At 40.6% G+C, this 19,365-nt stretch overlaps 1 protein-coding gene across 10 annotated transcripts in view; it reads left to right on the top strand.

The window, feature by feature from the left end:
• Positions 1–19,365, top strand: part of RAPGEF5 (Rap guanine nucleotide exchange factor 5) — a 314,716-nt gene that overhangs the window by 270,742 nt on the left and 24,609 nt on the right. For all 10 annotated transcript variants that reach the window (XM_060414548.1, XM_060414545.1, XM_060414547.1 and 7 more), the window contains 8 exons: positions 113–257; positions 1,750–1,847; positions 3,643–3,673; positions 4,632–4,710; positions 7,029–7,178; positions 10,857–10,954; positions 13,646–13,768; positions 15,771–15,949. In XM_060414548.1, coding sequence (XP_060270531.1) covers positions 113–257; positions 1,750–1,847; positions 3,643–3,673; positions 4,632–4,710; positions 7,029–7,178; positions 10,857–10,954; positions 13,646–13,768; positions 15,771–15,949 — 903 coding nt within the window. The remainder of the gene's footprint in view (positions 1–112; positions 258–1,749; positions 1,848–3,642; positions 3,674–4,631; positions 4,711–7,028; positions 7,179–10,856; positions 10,955–13,645; positions 13,769–15,770; positions 15,950–19,365) is intronic.

The following is a 19,365-nucleotide window of genomic DNA, read 5'->3' as shown; positions in this document are numbered from 1 at the left end:
ACTTGTAGATTTTTTTCAAAAACGTGCTGTAACATATTTTGTGAAAATAATAAATGGATCTCTTCATATTTTTACTTGCAACAATGCAGTATTCTTTCTTAACTATTTGCACCTATTCTGCTAAGAAGTATCAAGGCAAAGAAGAAAATTCAGACGTTCCTTGTCGGAAACGGAAGGTCTTGCATCTTGTTTCCCAGTGGATTGCTCTGTACAAAGACTGGTTACATGAAGATGAACATTCAAAAATGTTTTTAAAGGTAATGTAAAACTTCCAGTTATTCAGTTACTCTTTGATGCTGAATGACTGATTTTATTTTCAGTTGTGCGTTTCAGTAATCTCATTTGTATGTTACAGTCCTCTAACTTGTTTGTAATATTGAAGTTATGATTCAAAGTATTTGTTTGTTTTGACTTCTGAAGCCAAATATTATTTACATAGTTAGAAAATTTTAACTTTAAATAATTCTATGTGAATAAATGTAGAAGGCAAGTTTTAAAGTCACTCATTTAAGGTTATTTATTTTACATGTCATGAGAATTTTGATTGCAAATGAAATAATTCAGGGAGGTTAAATAAAACATACTTTAAAATTTGATACTGCCTAATATGTTGAGATGTATTATAGGTTTAAACTAACCAGTCCCATATCTACAATAGTGGGATAAAACATCATTTTTATCATATAAGAACATATATATTGACAATGTATACATTATGAAACTTTTTCATGACCTGGTGTATTTTGAGACATTTAAAACAATCATAACTTATAAAATTGATGCTAAACCTAGATTTACATTTTAAATTAGGTAAGCTGATACGTGTTTCTAATCATGAGTAGGCTGCCGTGTCTTTTCAACACAGATGATTCTCTGGAGACAGTTTGTAGACAGCTGGACTCTTTTAGCCACCAAAAGCATGTTAGCTGTGCAGGTCAATTCAGATAAGGGGTGCAGTGGAATCCGTGCGGGGAAGAGTTCTATTTCAGAAGAGGCAAGTGTCTAAACTGACTTTGTCTTCATGAAAGAAGTCATTTTGATTTCAAAATTAAAATCTCTTTAGACATCCAGTTAAAAACTGGTTTAAACCAAGTCTCTGACTAAACTATTGTTATTTTCAAAACAACTGGTTAGTTTAATTCAACAGATTTCTTTTTCCTTCCCAAATGATTGCTGCTAAGTCACTTCAGTCATGTCCAACTCTGTGCGACCCCATAGACTGCAGCCCACCAGGCTCCCCCGTCCCTGGGATTCTCCAGGCAAGAACACTGGAGTGGGTTGCCATTTCCTTCTCCAATGCATGAGAATGAAAAGTGAAAGTGAAGTCGCTCAGTCATGTCCGACTCTTAGCGACCCCATGGACTGCAGCCCCCCAGGCTCCTCCATCCGTGGGATTTTCCAGGCAAGAGTACTGGAGTGGGGTGCCATTGCCTTCTCCAACCCAAATGATTGTGTGGCTTTTATTTCTAAAAATACATTGTAGAACAGGCCTGGGAATTTTGAGTAGCTCCTACCTACCCATCGCCCCTAAGAGTTTTGTGGCCCCAGAGAGCCACACAGTTGAGCAAGGGGCCCTAGGGTAGAACCCCCACTCAGGAGCTCTTTGGTGCCTGGTTTAACCCCTTGCATTGTTCTGGATTCCACTTATCTCTCTGATCAGGTTACCCACTGTTTGAGTCTTAATCCTTACAAAATAGACACCAGACCAATTCACCTGCCATTTTCTGCCCCCACCCCACCCCACCCCAGACCATATACAGGAATGTGCTGGATGATGTCTATGAATACCCAATCCTTGAAAAAGAGCTGAAAGAATTTCAGAAGATACTTGGAATGCACCGTCGTCAGTAAGTGTTTCATTTTCCTCATCACATATAGTAAGAGAAAGCAGCAACACATATGACAGAATTGGAGGTGTCTCAGAAAGATCCTTTTGAACATTTCAGATCTGGGATTTATCTCGATTATCTCGATTTATCTCGATTCATTAGGTTTCCTAGTAGTAAATAAGTATTTTGTTTTTATGTCTCAAGATGAGTGAACACTAAATTAAGCTTATTGGCTATTTTTTAAAAAATCCTGTTCAATATGATAGGAACCAGTTGAGCCATGATAGTCTGGGTGGATAAAAACAATTATTTAATGAATTATTATTTATTTTTATAAGTGTAAATATTTAACTTGTCATTTCAGGGTTCATAGCTATCTCTAATAGGATAGGAAAAAACGTTTTATAAACAAGTCCCAGCAAACCAGCAAACCCAGCAAAACAAACCCAGCAAAATGGCACATGTTTAAAGTTCATTTTATGGATTCCCTGAGGTTTCTTTATCAATTTAGAAAAATTGAAGGGAAGTACTTACTCTGACTTTTGTCATGTCCAGGTATCACTGAGGTGTCTATCATTAGTCTTTCAAATTGCTAATAGCTGATTTTACTCTGATTTACCACTAACTCTTCTTCATAATTTTGGTAAATGAAAACATTGAGTCATTGTTCAGTTTTCAGATATACCTGCAAAGGTAATCTGAAGGGAAATATTATTCTCTGATTTACAATGTAGTTTCTACTTTTTAAACATAAAACACATCTGTTGTCAAGTTGTGATAAACATATTAAGATTTCAGCAGTCACAAATGGTGCTTCTCATAGAAAATGTTAATTCAAGCCTTTCACACTGTCAGAGACTTCAAGCCTGACTTGTATTTAGTAAAGGAAGATCCTGTGCAGTGAAGGCTATATAAATAATTTTAGGGTGTAAACAAATCGTGTGTAAACCTTTGTCCCAGGCATGAAAATCACACATTTAGAAGTTCAGAAATGAGCTACAGGTTGTTAATAATGAATGTGATGAATTTTGGTGGTCGTCTTTTATCATCACATTCTACACTGTAAAAAATTTCTATCGCCTAAGACTAATATGAAAATATGAACAAGCAAATGAAGCAAAAATGAAAAAGAAAGAAACATTTACATCAAAGTAATACCCTACTTGGAAATAGATCTATGCTGTAAGGCAGGTCTTACAATTGGGAAAATTTAATTCTGGTTTAATACAAATTTAAATACATTAACTGCATTAATGTGATTTAATACATTCCACTTGAAAACTTACATAAAAATGGGAAGTAATAGATATAAGTAAGAACATGATCTAAGTCATGATTCCTGCCTCTTTGGTATGAGATAATGAAATATCTTTTAGATGCTGGAATACAATTTGAGCTGGGGACCTGCTGAAGGCCCCACAAGTCCTACCACACGTTGAAACATCCTGGAAAAGAGCAGCCTTAGCTAGCTTATTTAGCTGTCTGAAGAACAGTAATTTCACCTAAGATTTAGTGAAATGTGAATAAACTTAGAATTTCTGTGGACTGAGTAAATCCGGTTATTTCCCCAATGCTCACTTTCTGTGAGTAGAAAGCAAAGTATACCTATTGAATAAACAGCTTCTTTTCTTCCTGGTTCACTTGAAATCCTAACATCAAGTGTGTTTTACATAGTAAATGAATGAATACTGTGCATTTTACCGTTTTGAAACGCGGAAATCTCCGCACCGTGCCTGAAAAGTAGTGTCTGTTGACAGTGGCTATGTTTTCCTGGGTTTGAGACAAGACTGACCTCTTGTTGTTTCCCTTTCAGCACTGTGGATGAATACTCACCGCAAAGGAAGGTGAGGCAGACCCTTCTCTCTGAAACTGGGTGATCTGAGTTAGGGACCTTGCCTTGCCCCTCTTGGCATTTCTTCATAATTAACATGAATGCTGCCCCCACCCAGGTGGGCTCAGGCAAGGAGCTGGGGGCTTCAGCTTGCCTCCCTGCTCCTGCCTCACTTAGCTTTCCCTGTGCTGGTTTGGATCCAGTTTCAGCCAGGTGCCCTTGACTTTATGACATTTCTGCATTTTTTGTGGTGTATTTTGTAACCTTGGAGTTTTCCCAATGTCCCCTGAATGACATAAACTTGATTGTTAATCGTTGATGCAAAAATAGAAAGTCATCTATGCAAGACGTTTTTGCCTACAAGAGTAAGAAAGTCTTGTAAGAAAAAGGTTTGCATTCTTCAACCCAACCAAGAGAGAGAGATCATAGCCGGGATAAATGTGTTTCCTGTTCAGCATCAGGGGGAAATGCAAAATAACATGTCAGGCACAAGTTTTGTAGGAGCACATATGTCAGGTGACGGATAATCATAATGAATTATTTACCTGTTTCCCCTAAGCAAGTCACTGCTCTACAGCAGAAGTATGACACTATGTCGGAGTGGCCTTATCTGAATGTAAGGATGATGTTGGGGTGGGGAAACCATATCTTTCTCAGGAGAAGCAGCTGTGGACTTTTGTAGTGGCCAGAGGTTAAAAATCACACCTGTATTCTCCAGCATGTTGTAAAGAATCAATTTGGGGCTTTGTCCCTGCCACTGACCTTAGCCAAGGTCTATCCTGTTGCTCAGACTCTCCACCTCCACTTGTATTAATTGAGGCAACTCCCAGTTTATTCCTCTAAGATTAGACGGATGGATTTCATATTCAAAAAAAAATTGGCACACTCTTTTGGAACATGTTGCAAACAGCTGTGGTTTTCCAAAGGGCAGCAATACATTTGTTCATTGTTCTTGTCCTCCCTTCTTGCAGAATAAAGCCCTTTTCCACCAATTCAGTCTGAAGGAGAACTGGCTGCAGCACAGAGGAACTGTGACGGAAAGTGAGGAAAGTGAGTATGATTTGAACAGGGGTTGGGGGCAGGTGGAGGACTTTAACACAACAACACAACTTTAACACCTCTGCCTGCCGGTAGCTGTTTCCAGCTGCCACACCCCCACCACATTAGCATCCACAAGGAAAGTTTTTCTTCTCTTGCCGTGGTACAGTTTCATCATTGAATACTGTCCCCGGAGCCAGGACACCTTTACTTTGGGAAGTAAGGGAAGGAGACTACGCAGAGTCCACTGCGTTCTTGGGGAGCGGTGCAGAGGACTGGAAAGGCACCCTTAGCTGCCTTCTCCCCTGTTGTCGGTCTGTTGCCCGTGACTCACTGGAAAGTCCGCTGAAAGCACTGTTCAGGGCTTGGACTGAGTCAGTCCTGGAGATTTAGAGGAGAAAATCTTGGCGGGAATAATGAAAGGAAGGATGTGAAACCCCTCCTAGGCAAGGCCATGCCGGGCAGTGCCACACATGCAGGGCGTCCTCAGTGTTCGTGCCAAAAGGGCTCGTGACATCCCATGCCCTCCCCGCCGCCCCCGCCATCCGAAGAGGGCCCCTAGGTCAGGGCAGGGGAAGCACCTTTGCGGCACACTGACGGTGCTGACGTGCTTCTCTGCTTTACTGTTGTATAGCAGAACAGGAAATGGTTTCCTCCTGTTAGGGTAAAGGTTGAGTCAAGTGCAGAGCTGGGAAATAGCCATTCAGATGCTCATGCTATTAGGACTAGAGACTTTAAAACTCGCCTGCCCCAACAGTGCCAAAATTCTAAGTATAGATATTGAATATTTGCTCAACTTCTTGAACCCTTGAGCACCCAAATGTCACAGATTCCTCTTCTGTTCCATCCTTTGTGTATAACAAGCTGCTCATGAGGGCGCTTGTTGGGTCACATCATCTGTACCAAGTGGAGGAACAGAAAACCTCACCTCCTCCTCTCTCAGTTGCTAAGCTTCCTTTCCCATTTGTCTTACAATTAGCTGTTGAATTTTCCATGCCGAGTTTCAGAGGGTTATTTCAAGGTGCCTCAGACTGTTTTTGTTCATCATTTTACTAAGCCCAATGTAAACTTTCCTCACATTTAGCATTTTGTAGACTGCATCTTTGCCTTGCTTCAAAACTCCATCTTTCTATGGAAGGAAAAAAGCCTTTTTCCTCTCTCACAAGTCTGTTGACAACACATAAAACAGCTGTTTGTTGGATTCTAGAGTTTTAATGACACACCCTACCAAACCTGAAACAAAATATTGTCAGTGCCTCTGTCAAAGTGTGTTTGCTTTGAGGTTTATACTAGTAAACCCATAGTTTGTCTTTTGCTTCATTTGCATTTATTTTTGTGGTGCCATTTAAATTGCATAGGAAACTTCTCTAGGAGCTACACTCTACTTCTTTTCTTCAATCTAGAAAAGAAGAATACTTAAGTATATTATTGTCCTGTCTTTTCTAAAGAAGCTAGTGTTTTATACATTCACAATGGCTCATATAAGAGGCAAATAACATGTCAGTTATTTCCATCGCTATTAAGGCAGCTTCTGCTGTCAAATCATAAAGGAATATTTTTCCTGGGCCTGTTCACCATGACAGTGATAATGCCCTTGTAATAATGAGTAGTACCACAGACAAGAAAAAGGAAATTTAAAAGGCTGGAAATGTGACCTCCATTTGAAAATTAAGCTCACTACCACCTTGATATAGGCAGGGGGCGGAGATTCTTTCTTAAAAGATCAAGAAGGCTTGAAGCCAAAAACCATAGCAAGCGACAGATTTTTTAGATAAAGCTTCAGTTCAGTTCAGTTCAGTCGCTCAGTCATGTCCCATCTGCAACCCCATGGACTGCAGAACGCCAGCTTATGCGAATTCAAATAACAAAGCGTGGTGGTCTTTACTGAGCCACTGGCTGTCGAGAGGAGAAGTGTAAAGTAAAAATGTATGAGTTAGACATTTTTGTAGGCTGCTTTGGGAGATCTCGGTAACCCTCACGGAAGGGTCTGTGAAGTCCAGTCTGTGTTGCACAGACTGCACTGTGTTGTGGGTGGGCTGCCTGCTACCAGGAACACACAACGAGCTTTGGCGTGACACGTGTCTCTCATTACGCTCTGGGACGCCCAAGGACTACTGCGGCTCGCCCACCTGCTTTATAATGCCTCCATCTCATGTGTGTGTAAGCACGGGGCTCCGTTCCCATGCCCTCGGGCGCCCATGTGCACGTGTAAGTCTAGCTGTGTCTGTCCTGTGCTAAGGAGCATAGTGTGGTGGGTGCCTTGATTTGGAAAGGTCTGTACCTTGTGGCCACAGTTCTCTGTTTACTCACAATCCTTTCACCTCATGTAGTTTTTTGCCACGTGTACATAACGGAGCACTCCTATGTCAGCGTGAAGGCCACTGTTTCCAGTACAGCCCAAGAGATCCTGAGGGTTGTAGCAGAAAAGATCCAACATGCAGAAGAGGATCTGGCTCTGGTAGCCGTCACCTTCTCGGGGGGTAAGTTATATTCTGTCTTTGAATGTTTAATCATTCACTGGCTTGCCTCCAAAGGGAGAGAGTTGACATTTTATGGAATAAACGTGCAGTGCGTCCCTTCTGGGTCCGCAGCTGGGTGATCACCCTAACAATGAGAAGCTGCCTACCAGAGGTGTTTCCATGACAACAGTTGGGTACTATTGGATACTGAATTTCCTCCCCAAGAACCAAACAGAGAGGCATGCCAGTGTTTTGAAATGTATTATAAAGCTTTACATAGTTTGTACTCTAGATAAGCCTTCTGTTTTCATGTTTAAATTAACTTGGGAAATTGCTAAAGGATGAAATTACTTTTGGAAGCAAAAAGAAAAGACAGCCTTGAACTAGTCATTTTACCGGCTGACAAGTTAATACTTAAAGACTCCCTATTGAAGGAAACAAACACTGTACATTAAGCCGAAAGCTCACGGGCAGTGTTCTTTCACATAGACATGGGGAGTGAGCTCTGGTTATAGTCTTCTGTTGGGCCTTATTTATCCTCTGAGAATGGTTTATTGTGTGTTTTGAATAAGATCACACAGATTACAAGCTGACCCTATTGATCTTGTGACCTGAACAGAACCCTACGCTTCCACTGGAGCCTGTCAGATCTCTGTGTCACTAGCCTCCCATTTTTGCCTTACGATCTTTATTTAATATCTCATTAGCCCTGAAAAAAAACACAAAGAAAGTGACTGAGCCTCAGTAGTTGAAAAATGGGAGGACAGCGTAAACTAATCAACCAGAGATGATGTGTGGGGGGAGGGGGAGCAGATAAAGGGCATTTCTGTTTACCTTTTGTTATCACTCTAGAGTCAGGAGAAGATCAGAATGTACTTGATATTAAAGCATTATGTGAGGGAACATGGTCTCTTCCGCTTTGTTACTCAGAGGCAGATAAAATGGCCCTACAAGCTAATCGTTTACATAGTCGAACAAATACAGCCCATCTCCCCAGGCCCAGTGCTTCTCTCCTTCCTCTCCCTGGGTGTCAGGCCTCCTAGCGAAACATTCTCTAAGGGGAAAGAGCAAATGTTTCAGGAACATATGGACTTACATGAATTTTAAGGGAGTTCAGAGAGTAGTTGAATGACTGATAAAATATATTAGGAAATACCCCAGATAATACGATATTTGTATATTAATTTTAAGTGACCAAAAAGATTAAATGATTCCAGACAATAGTAAGCTTCATCAAAATGAGCATTCACCTCTCAAGGCAGTACTGTTACAGAAAGTAATTATTGGGTCCCCATGCAGACAAAAGGTGCTGGAGAAAGAAGGACCCTGAGAGGGCCTGGGTGCACAGTGGAGGCCCACCCGCTTTGGCAGCTGACCCAGTGTCGGCCCAGGGCCACACGCGCATCTGGGAATTAATGAACGACTCGTTTTACCCACTATCTGTGATGGCTGTGAAATACCATTTTTACACTTTATTAAATTAGATTCATCTGGAGTTCTGATGTGCATATACTCATAGCTAATCATCACTAGCAATATGAGCTTATCTCTTGAATTACCTCACAGATTTGGAAATATGCCATCATTTTTCATCAATTAGTAGTTTTGTCTGTTAAGAACCTTTCTGCCTGCAGTTTCATATCCCCCAAACAATAATGTTCTTATGAAGGAAAAAAAAAAAGGCCACAGAACCTAATGTGTTCCTTGCTCTAGTTACATAATTTTTAATAAATAATGTTTTCAATATTGTGTCAAAATGAAATGACAATGAGATCTACTGTTATTTTCTCATTCTCAAAAGAAAATACACATTGGCCATGTTGATGGTTTCTCTGAAAGGACTAATACTGTTGTTCCCATAGCTTTCAGTAGGCTTCCAGCTGTTTTGTGCCCAGGGGAAGTATATGTATGTAGTAACAGAAACCTACCGGTTACTCAGAGCTTAAAATTCTATCACTTGTCATTGTTTATGGCATAGTGACAAACTTGACAGTAAGAAAAATAATTCTTAGCAAATGGAAAAATGGCTGTCAAAAAACCATGCCATTTTATTTCATAGCAAATGCAGAATGGCTCCTATAAATTCATATCTAAGGTATTTATGAATATACAGAGGGTTGCAAGAAGCTGTAGCTTAAACAAGGAGGGAAGATAGAGAAGAATGTCAGAGCCCAGCCATGTGGGACCATTTACAGCAGATGTCAACAGCCTGACATGACAGAACTACTGATCTTTGCAGTGCTGGGCAGTAAAGAATGTATTTGAGTATCATTTTTGTCCTCCATATCAAGCGGAAATGTTCAAAACAAAATCTGGCATTTGAACTGATTATGTTATCTAGAAAAAGAGATGTGATGTATTGGTTTTCCAGCCATGCTGGATAAATAAAGGGCTGCCTTAGGGGACACTGATTGTGTTACAGTGGAATAAACTTGAATATCACTTTGGTCAGTTCCCCTCTGTGTTTTGCAGGTGAGAGGAGGACATTTTTCTTTGAGAAGCATGTTGTGTTATGAGTCCAGCTATGGTAGAAAAATGGCCAAAGGGTAGGAACAATAGGCAAATAAAATAGAAGAAGAATAGATGAAAGATACTCACTTTACTAGTTGCCAAAAAATATAAAATATACCAATAATCTATTTTTGATTTTAGCAAATCAATAAACTTATTCAAAGTAATGATGAGTATTGGTAGACATAAGAATTGGAAAGCAGTTTGCAGCTTGTATCAAAACCTTTACAGATGTTCATTCCCTTTGACCTAGTAATTCTACTGCTGAGAATCTGTCTTAAGAAAAATCATCTATAAGGAGCCAAAGATTTATGCAGAAGGATGTTGACTTCAGCAATATATATTATGGCTGCTGTAATAATAGATCCCATTTATCAAATCCCTGTTATATGTCAGGCCCCTTGCTGGTATTTAGCACGTATCTTGCTGTCTAATTTATATGACAAAAAAAATTGAAAACCATTAAATGTTCAACAATAGAGGAAAGATTAAATGATGGTATAATAGACTGTTATATAACCAATTACACATGGCATATATAAATAATTTTGACAAGAGGATAAGTACTTATAATAAAATCAGAATATAAAACCACATAAGGAATTATTACAAATATATATGTATCTATGATTAATGTATACATATGAATAGCTGTGACTATATGTACATGTGTGCACATATGTATTTGCATAAATATGAGGACAGAGATATACCCAGCTGTTACCAGTATTACTGTTGTATGGTTACTTTCCTTTTTTTCTGGGTATTTTTTTTTTTTTTTGGCCCTGCCTCATGGCATGTGTGATCTTAGTTCCCCAACCAGGGGTCGAATCCCTGTAACGCACCCTGCAGTGGAAGCACAGAGTCTCAACCACTAGGCTGTCAGGGAAGTCTTCATATGGTTACTTTAGAGATATGAACTGAAGAGTGAGTTTTACCTTCTTCCCCAAGCTGTTCTGTGTAAAAAATGACTAAATATAAGAATGAATCCTAAGAGGGTACCTCTTCGTGGATAATGGGCTTTGATTATCTGGTGTCATTGTATAGCATATGCAGAACTGAATCACATCTACTTCACGTCCCATTTACTTTTAAGCGTTTTTCTTTGGCAGATTTCACTCTTTAGCCGTACTGTGAATGCATACTAGCTCTTCTTGTGTTTTTAATTATTCTTTTCTGTAAATAAAGAAAAGCATGAGCTTCAGCCAAACAACTTGGCCATCTCCAAATCCCTTGATGCCTCTGGTCGGATATATGTCTACCGGAAAGACCTGGCTGACACTTTGGTGAGTTACCTTTAGCCTTGTGGTTGAAGCACACGGGCACAAATGTCAGGCTGAGAACATGTATTTGTGTGTTTTAAAATGAACGTTAGAAAAATACATCAAGCTGTTTCCTTCTGTAGCCAACAGTACACTTGTCAAACAGCAGTACGTTTGCTAATCAAAGGCAAGCCTGTCTTTAGGAACTGAAAACCCTTCGCACTGTTTCTCTCTAAGCCTCTCTGGAACAAGGGATTTGAGAGATGGGACACTTTCTCCAACAGAACCTTAATTCCATTTCTTCTTTCCTGGTGGATATATGGAGATCAGGCTGAGGAATCCATCCTGTGTCCATTTAAAGGGAAAGAGGTTCTGTTCTTCTGTCCCCTGGGTGCCCTTTGAGCGTGCCATTCCCTTGGCACATGGTCAGCATTCCCTGTGTAAGTGGGCAACATCAGATGCCACTGAAGAGTAAGCATACGAAGAAATGGAGAAACCCCACTGTATGTTATTTTCAGTTTTAAGTTTTAGAACCTTTATACTTAACTAGATGATTTGTTGTTGTTGTTCCTAAAAGCCTCAGTCTAGTGGTCGCTTTCTGGATGGTAGAATCAGGCCTCAGAGCCATCACCCAAAGAAAGCGGGCTCTACCAGATCATGATTGTATCATCCCGAGTCAGGGTCCTGGTCTGTGCCATGCAGTCATCACAGGAATGGGTCTTTCCAGCTAGGCTCCTTTTATGCATATAATGGACGAGTCTGTACACCATGTAGGTTAACCAACACTGCTTATAATAAAAATATCTCATGTAAAATTACCTACAAGATCTCAAATTGCCATAATAGCATTAGTCACCCCCCGCCTCTTAAAGGAGGAGGCGCTAACATGCAGGCTACTGTTTCTGGTGATGGAGGCACTAGTCATCTCCCATTGTCCCGCCCTTCCACCCCCAGCCACACACAGATGTTTCCTGTGACTCCCTCACATGCGAGTTCCCAGAGCTCTGCTGCCGCAGTCCAGGGCTCAGAATAACAGAGGGCAGGCCTGGGGCAGGTCTTGTGGGATAAATAGGTGCTGTGAGTTGAGCCAGATGCCACCCTGCATGTGAATGCTTCCCCCACCTAAAATTTCCCCATTGGAATCATAGTTCTGGTAATTTTGGCGCCAAAAGATCTCCGTTGAAACGGAGCATTGTAAGGGAAGGCTAGCAGGGGAAACCACTCATATCCCCTGTGCTTGGGCATGGGTCAGTCTTCTTGGAAAGCAGGAATCGTAGTCCTGAATGATTGGAATAGAGAAATAGAAAGTGTTTCCTGGAGAGGGTGGTGGACTACCCTGAATAACCAGACGGCAGGGCCAGGGTAAGGGCACGTTTAGGGAGAAAGCAGGAGGGCTAAAAAGCCGAGTGACAGTGTCCTTACAGCTCCCACTTCATAAGCAGAGATCTGTGTTTCTTCCCGCCTCGTGGCTCTGTGAATGTCTGCAGTGTAGCCTGACATCGGCGTGGTCCCCATCTAGGCAGACAGGGCCCTGAGAAACCTGGGCTTTCCCCACCTCAGCACCTCAGTGTCTGCATGTACATCATTTGTCCCGCCCTTGCTGAGCCCCACCCTGTGCCCATGCTGGAGGTACAGGGCCAGTTTGTACCTAGCCCTACTCTGAAGGGACTCGAGTCTGTGGAATGGCTTGTGGAGGTCTTTTGTCATGGTTTCAGTTAGGAAACCTTTTCATAAATATAAACATTCAAAAATGCTAATAATTTATTTTGCAGTTCAAAAAAAATAAAGACTAATATTTGGATTCTGAAATATTCCCTTTACTCTTCTATGGCATTTATTTTTGAAAAGTCCTCTTTTTTTTTTTTCCTCCAAGACATTAACTGTTTTAACGTCATTAACTGTTCAAGTCAAATGAGAAAATCTATTACCTTAATTTAAAAATACCATGTTTTGGAAAGATGCCAAATAATTTTAAATAAATTTAACAGTGATGGCAGATTTAAAATTGTGGTGGCATTTAATAATTTTATGTCAGATTTTAAAGAAATACTGTTATTACCAAACGCTTCATACCCATTTGTCTAGGGAAAGCAATTGATAATTTAAAATGATGATACACCAATGGGTATAAATGAATTAACTTTTATTTTTTATTTCCTGTTTAATTTTTTTTTTTTTTTTTGCTTTCCACGGGTATTTTAGTAAAATTTGTAAATGCATGTCTGGGATGAGACTCGTTAAACATATTTCCTGTAAAAGCCGTGTCTGTCTTTATTGAAGTGCACTGTGACATTTCTTTTGTTTGTTTTTATCCTAACCCTGCTGGCACATTAATTCTTACCAGAAACCAAAGTGACTTCAGGGCTTTTCCTTTCATTATGCTGTCTGCTGGGGCAGTGTTTTATAATCAGATTTGTGCGTGGGTGCGTGTGTGTGTGTGTGTGTGTGTGCGCGTGCGCACTTGTGCATGCTTGCCTGTGGGGAGGGAGGGACAACTCAGTGAAGTATCATTGATCACATTCTGCAGCTTCTGAGGCTGTTTCCTGAATTGGCTGTAACTCACTGAAGGTGAACAGACCAGGGAAACTATTAAGTGCACTCAGACAAGATTATTTTTCTAATGTGGGCCCCTAGTGCCTTTCTGTGGCCAGCCAATTCAGTGCCAAACATCTGGGAATTTACTGAGGATTCTTTTGCTTCTGTCTGTCACTTTAGAATCCATTTGCAGAAAATGAGGAATCACAGCAAAGGTCGATCAGGATTTTGGGAATGAACACTTGGGATCTTGCTCTGGAATTAATGAATTTTGATTGGAGCCTTTTCAATTCAATTCATGAGGTAAGTAAGGGGGAAATGATCAAATAAATGCTAGTGCCATTTTAACTAGGAATTCTTCTTGAAGAGTGTTCATGTGTGATTAGGTTTTAAGATGATCCATTTTCTGGTTGATATAGTTATGCTTTGGGATACCATGGCCCACAAAGATACTTGGGTACTTTAAATATATTGAAAGACTGATCCAAACCTAGGAAAATTAGAATACATGATCATGCTTTATTTGCACCTAATACAATCAGATATTTGTGTAATGTATAAATATGCTATATTTTTAATGTTTGAAAACATGTATTCATATATATGTGTGTGTGTGTGTGTGTATATATATGAAGGTTAAATGGGGTTGAAGAGGTGTTTTATGTTTGATACTGACATTTTAATTTTTCTGTGGCTTTACAGTACTTATATAAAAATCACATTTATATCTGTTCCTACATGCGCACACAGACTTTCCTAAGAACATTCTATACATTTAGACTATGCTGCAGGACTTCAAGCACTCTCTCGGACATTTTGAGATATATTTCAAATTTTTATGTCCATCAGTCTCTCCCTTGAGGACAGCTTAAGCGTGTATAAAACATGGGATGAGGGGCAGAGTGCTACTGACAATTGATGAATAAATGTAGCCAGTGGAAAGGCACACGGGAATCAGTAGATGAAAAATGAGGTACACTGTGTTGCATTTGCTTTGCCGGGTAGTGAAATGTTTCATTACAAAAAGGCCTTTCCTGCTGAAGAGGGAACTCATGCCTGATCAAGGGACCCCCAAGGTTCTCTTTCATTTTGGAACATCTTTTAAATGTCCCCATATTTTCTCGCGGAAAACATTCCAATATAACGATCTAAATTTGAGCAAGTAGTGAACTCATTCAAGCTAAATGACTTGTGACTTTGGAAGTGTTGGTAGAGTGGGATGTATCCCTGCTTATGTGCTTATGCAGTGGGAGGATGTGAATTTCTCGTGTAAAACACACACACACAGAGCTTTCTGGTTAGAAACAAATCTCTTCCATTGCTTACATATGATCAGTCTAGTCACTAGTTAGTGTCAGTTTTGTACCTTATTCTAATCTTACTCTCTTTCTATGATTTGACAGTGTCTTATTTCAGTGGTTCTCAAAGAGTGGGTACCCAGACCAGCATCATCAGTATACGCAGGAATTTAGTAGAAATGCAGATTTTTGGCCAGATCACAGACCTGCTGACTCAGAAAATGTGAGAGGGTGGGGCACAGCAGTCTGTGCTTTAACAGACCTCCAGGTGATTCAGATTGACCCTGAAATGTGAAAACCCTTGTCTAGAGAATCTACCTGTGAGGGTCTAATGTACATCTGAACAAATGATGTCATTTGTGCTTGAAGTTGCCTATAGAACAAGTTTGGGAAGTTTGGATTTGATTCAGCCTGTGATGTAAGAGCGTCTTAGGTTTTCATGAAAAGCATCATCTTTGCATTCTAAAAAAGTAGATTTATGTAAGTCTTTTATGTGAACATCATTTCATGAGGCATTTCTGAAAGTCAACATGAATTGTCTTGAATTTAATATATTGTTATTTGTTATATCTAACATATTATGACAGTGGCTATCTGAAATAGTTCTTAAAAACCTACCTGCAGGGCAGGAATAGAGACACATATAGAGAACAGACTTGCGGACCCAGGGAGGGAAGGAGGGGTGGTGCGAGTTGAGAGAGTAGCATTGAAACATACATTACCATGTGTAAAACAGCTAGCTAATGGGAAGTTGCTGCATGACACAGGAAGCTTAGCTCAGTGCTCTGTGACCACCTAGAGGGGTGGGATGGGAGGGAGGTTCAAGAGGGAGGGGACATATGTATGCTTACGGCTGATTCACACTGTTGTACGGCAGAAACACAATACAACATCGTAAAGCAATTATCCTCCAATTAAAAATGAATTTTAAGAAATGGATTGTATTTTGTATCAACTTGACCCTGTGCTGTAACAGTAAATGCTGGCATGAATACATTGTCTTTCAGCAAGAGCTGATCTACTTCACATTCAGCAGACAAGGAAGCGGGGAGCACACAGTGAACCTCAGCCTGCTGCTCCAGAGATGCAATGAGGTCCAGCTCTGGGTGGCCACGGAGATTCTGCTCTGCAGCCCACTGGGCAAGCGAGTGCAGCTGGTGAAAAAATTCATCAAAATTGCTGCTCAGTGAGTGTCTAGTGGTAAAAAATGCAATTCTATTCCTCTCCCTGAGAGGGAATCTGTTTTTTCACTGTAATGGGATAGGATTGGATGTGAAGAGATGGGATACAAAAGGGTTATAGTGGGTTAAGTGACCAAATGATTGGAAAGGTCTGTTCTGAATATTTCTGTCTTCACCTTTGAAATATTTATATCTTAAAGTAAATGTCACAATACCAGACCATAGCTCTCTGTGCTGAAGGAAAAAGCAGGCGGTGCACACGCGCCCCATTGTGCAGCTAAATTACACGGTGGCCAGGTGAGGTACAGTAGATTAGGAACATGGGGGGAGATGATGAGAAGGGGTGAGAACTGTTGAAAGTCAGATGTGTTTCAAGGTTCTGCTCCTGGCTCCTTGATGCCCAGAGTATGAACTTTCATTGATTAAACTTACTTTTGTATATAGAAATTCCTTCGCTGGGCTATGTTAGCTTCCAGAGGACAGGGACCACCTCTACTCAAACATTGGACCTAGGGTACCTGGTACCGAAGTTGGTAAATAGCAGTGACTCAGTAGTTGGTTGGATGACATTTTAGTAACCTCCTGGGAGCTTCTGTTAAAATACCAGATTAATGTCCTGAGACCACTCTTGGGACAGCTTTCCAACACAAATAGGCAACAGGAGTCCAGATCTTTCCCAGTTCCTCCTACCTTCCAGTTTTTCCATTTTTTTTCTGCTTTGTCTTTTAAAGTAGTTTTTATATCAGACAGTTTTTGGGTCCATGTCAGTGTAATATATTTAGGAAATCTGTATTGATCACTCTATGTTTGCACATCTGTGCAGGGTATTATGGGGGAATCAGAATGCAGCTACGCCCAGTACCTGCCTTTGAGAACTCTGCGATCTGCTGGGCAGGGGAATACTTTCTATAACTCCAATGGCTCATTGCAAAATAGAACCCAAAGGTGCCCTACCATGAGATGAAGTTCTTTCAGGGGCTTTAGAGGATGGGAAGCTTCTATGCTAAGGGAATGGGACAGGAGGATTAGAAAAACATTGGGAAGAAAGTAGCATTTTGAATTCCAGGTAAAAATTCAGGAGTACACTCTCCATGGAGTTCAAACTCACAAGAGTGAAGCAGAGAAGTTGATGGGAGGCAGAGAGCATGTGGTCAGGAGAAGGAACCTCATCCAGTTAGGCCTGAGTGGAAGGTATTTATGAGGAAGCTGTGGGAGACCAAGCTTAAAGGGAAGATGGGGCCAAACTGTAAAAGTATAAAAATATTGAATTTCAGGTTGAAGAGTTTGGACTGAATTGAAAGGCATGAGGATTCTTTATATACCTAAATCTTAGACTACTTTAATAATGAATGCTCCTTTTTTTTTTTTTTAAATTCAGTCAGTACATTTTCTATAATACCTATGAACTTCCTAAAGATGAGGCTTTTTGTGGTCCAGAACATTCTTATAAAAGCCAACTATTTGGTGAAATGGGACACTAATATCCCAAGGAGTAAAATGACACCACATAGCTTAGTTCCCAGTGTAAGATCATAGCTGTCCTCAGGGAAATGAAGTATGTATATTCACATCTTCTCCATATGGCCCCGTGCTCTTGAATTATTTGCTGTGCTGGCCTCTATTCCTGGCCCATAGAACAGAATTCCAACAGAAACATAAAGTTAAATTCTTCATAATCACACTGGTGCAGATAGCCCAGGGAAAACAGTTAATTTCCATGATCATGCAGTGTCTTCCCTGCCTAAGGCATCCTATTTGCATATTCATGTTTCCTTCCTTCTTGCCAATCCCATCCCCCACCTCTGTGGATTGAGTGGATTTTATTTCTTCAGACAAAGGAGTGTTTGCTAAACTGAAATGTTTCAGTGTCAGTCTGTTCTTACCTTGCAATGAATGAACCTTGGCTAAAGAGGACTCCAGATGGGACTGGTGACCCATATTTGTGCTGTATCAATTTGTCTTATAGAGAAGTAAGTCATCCCTGTATTCATTTTTTTTTCTTTTTACATTCAGATATTTATTGTTTGTGGATTTTTAAAATTTTAAGTATGATTGAAAAATCTGAACCAGGAAAATTGTTTATGGGGAGATAAAAGATAAAAAGATGAGAATTACATCTATAGATTTTTTTGTAGCTAGATGATTTTTGAATATAAAAGCAGATAGTATACTGTTTATAGTGAATAATAATAAAATGATTTGCCCCCAGGGTCTTCTTTTCAACTCCAACAAATGCTGTCTGAAAGTTTTGCTGTATACTGTGCATTTGAGGGTTGGACAGAGTATAAAAATGTCTAGTTGGAAATGACAGAGCCAGTGGGGCTCCCGTCATGCACTACGGTGGGAGGAGGGGGAGAGAGGGAGAGCATCCAGTTGAGATGCTTCTGGCACAGGGATGGGGCTGTTCTCACCACAGGGCCCTCAGCAGAGGCGCCCAGCATCCTCACATGAAGAGATGGAGCTGACTCGAGTCTGCCCTGGCTGGCATGAACTTGCCAGGGTGAGATGAGACAGGAGGGGTGAAATGAGGGAAGAAAGGGCAGAAGAAAAGCAGAGTTGCAGTATTGATACCGTTAGGCTCCTTTTTCTCTTAGAAACAGGTGGACTTTTAAACCATAGGCCAGGAAAGTGTCCTGTTTGTTTATTCATGGATAATACCAAGCAGGCTCCACCTGGGAGAACGCTGGCAGAAACCAGGTGAAGGGCCAGTTAGACTGAATATCAGGTCCTCGTGCCTACCAGGAAACTATAGGCAGAGTCCAAAGTTGGACAGAAAGACTATGAAAGGGACAGACCGTGCCCACTGCAGACCCAGCAGTGAGGGGCTTGCAGTGCTGTGTTCATCCAGTTACTTTGGACAGTAGGTGTACGGCAGTGGTGCCTTCCCAGCTTCCCCTATCAAGGAGGCTGAAATTTCCGAAATGCTCCTAGTGGGTGACCCCCATTGCCTTGCTGCCCAGGTGCAGCTCTCCTGGGCGCAGCATAGAACTGGCTCCAGGAGCAGACAGGTTTCGGTGGGACCAGTCAGGGCATAGCCAGCTATGTATGTTACCACTTCAGAGCCCAAAATCGTTTCCTGGTCCTGAACTCCAGAACCCTGCTCCCGTACACACACCTGTGCAACTGGAAATCAGTATAGTTTTGGGAAACAGAAGTTATTAATGTGTTCAAGAGTCTTAAAGTCATGATTGCTTTGATCAATCATGTAATGACTTGAAGTATAAAAAAATCTGTAAAAGATATTTATTGTAGTGTTCTATATTGAATTGTGTTGAATTGAAAATAATTTAAATATCAACAATAAGGGAATAAATTTAAAATTTTATTTAAATATGTTTTTGATGAAGTGTTCTATAGCCGTTAATGATAACGGTCAAGAACCCATAATGTTTAACAGTGTATACCTGAAAAAGCAGGATAC

The sequence above is a fragment of the Ovis aries genome, chromosome 4, assembly GCF_016772045.2.
Source record: "Ovis aries strain OAR_USU_Benz2616 breed Rambouillet chromosome 4, ARS-UI_Ramb_v3.0, whole genome shotgun sequence".
In the NCBI taxonomy this organism is placed as follows: domain Eukaryota; kingdom Metazoa; phylum Chordata; class Mammalia; order Artiodactyla; family Bovidae; genus Ovis; species Ovis aries.
This window is presented reverse-complemented; position numbering and strand designations above follow the sequence as displayed.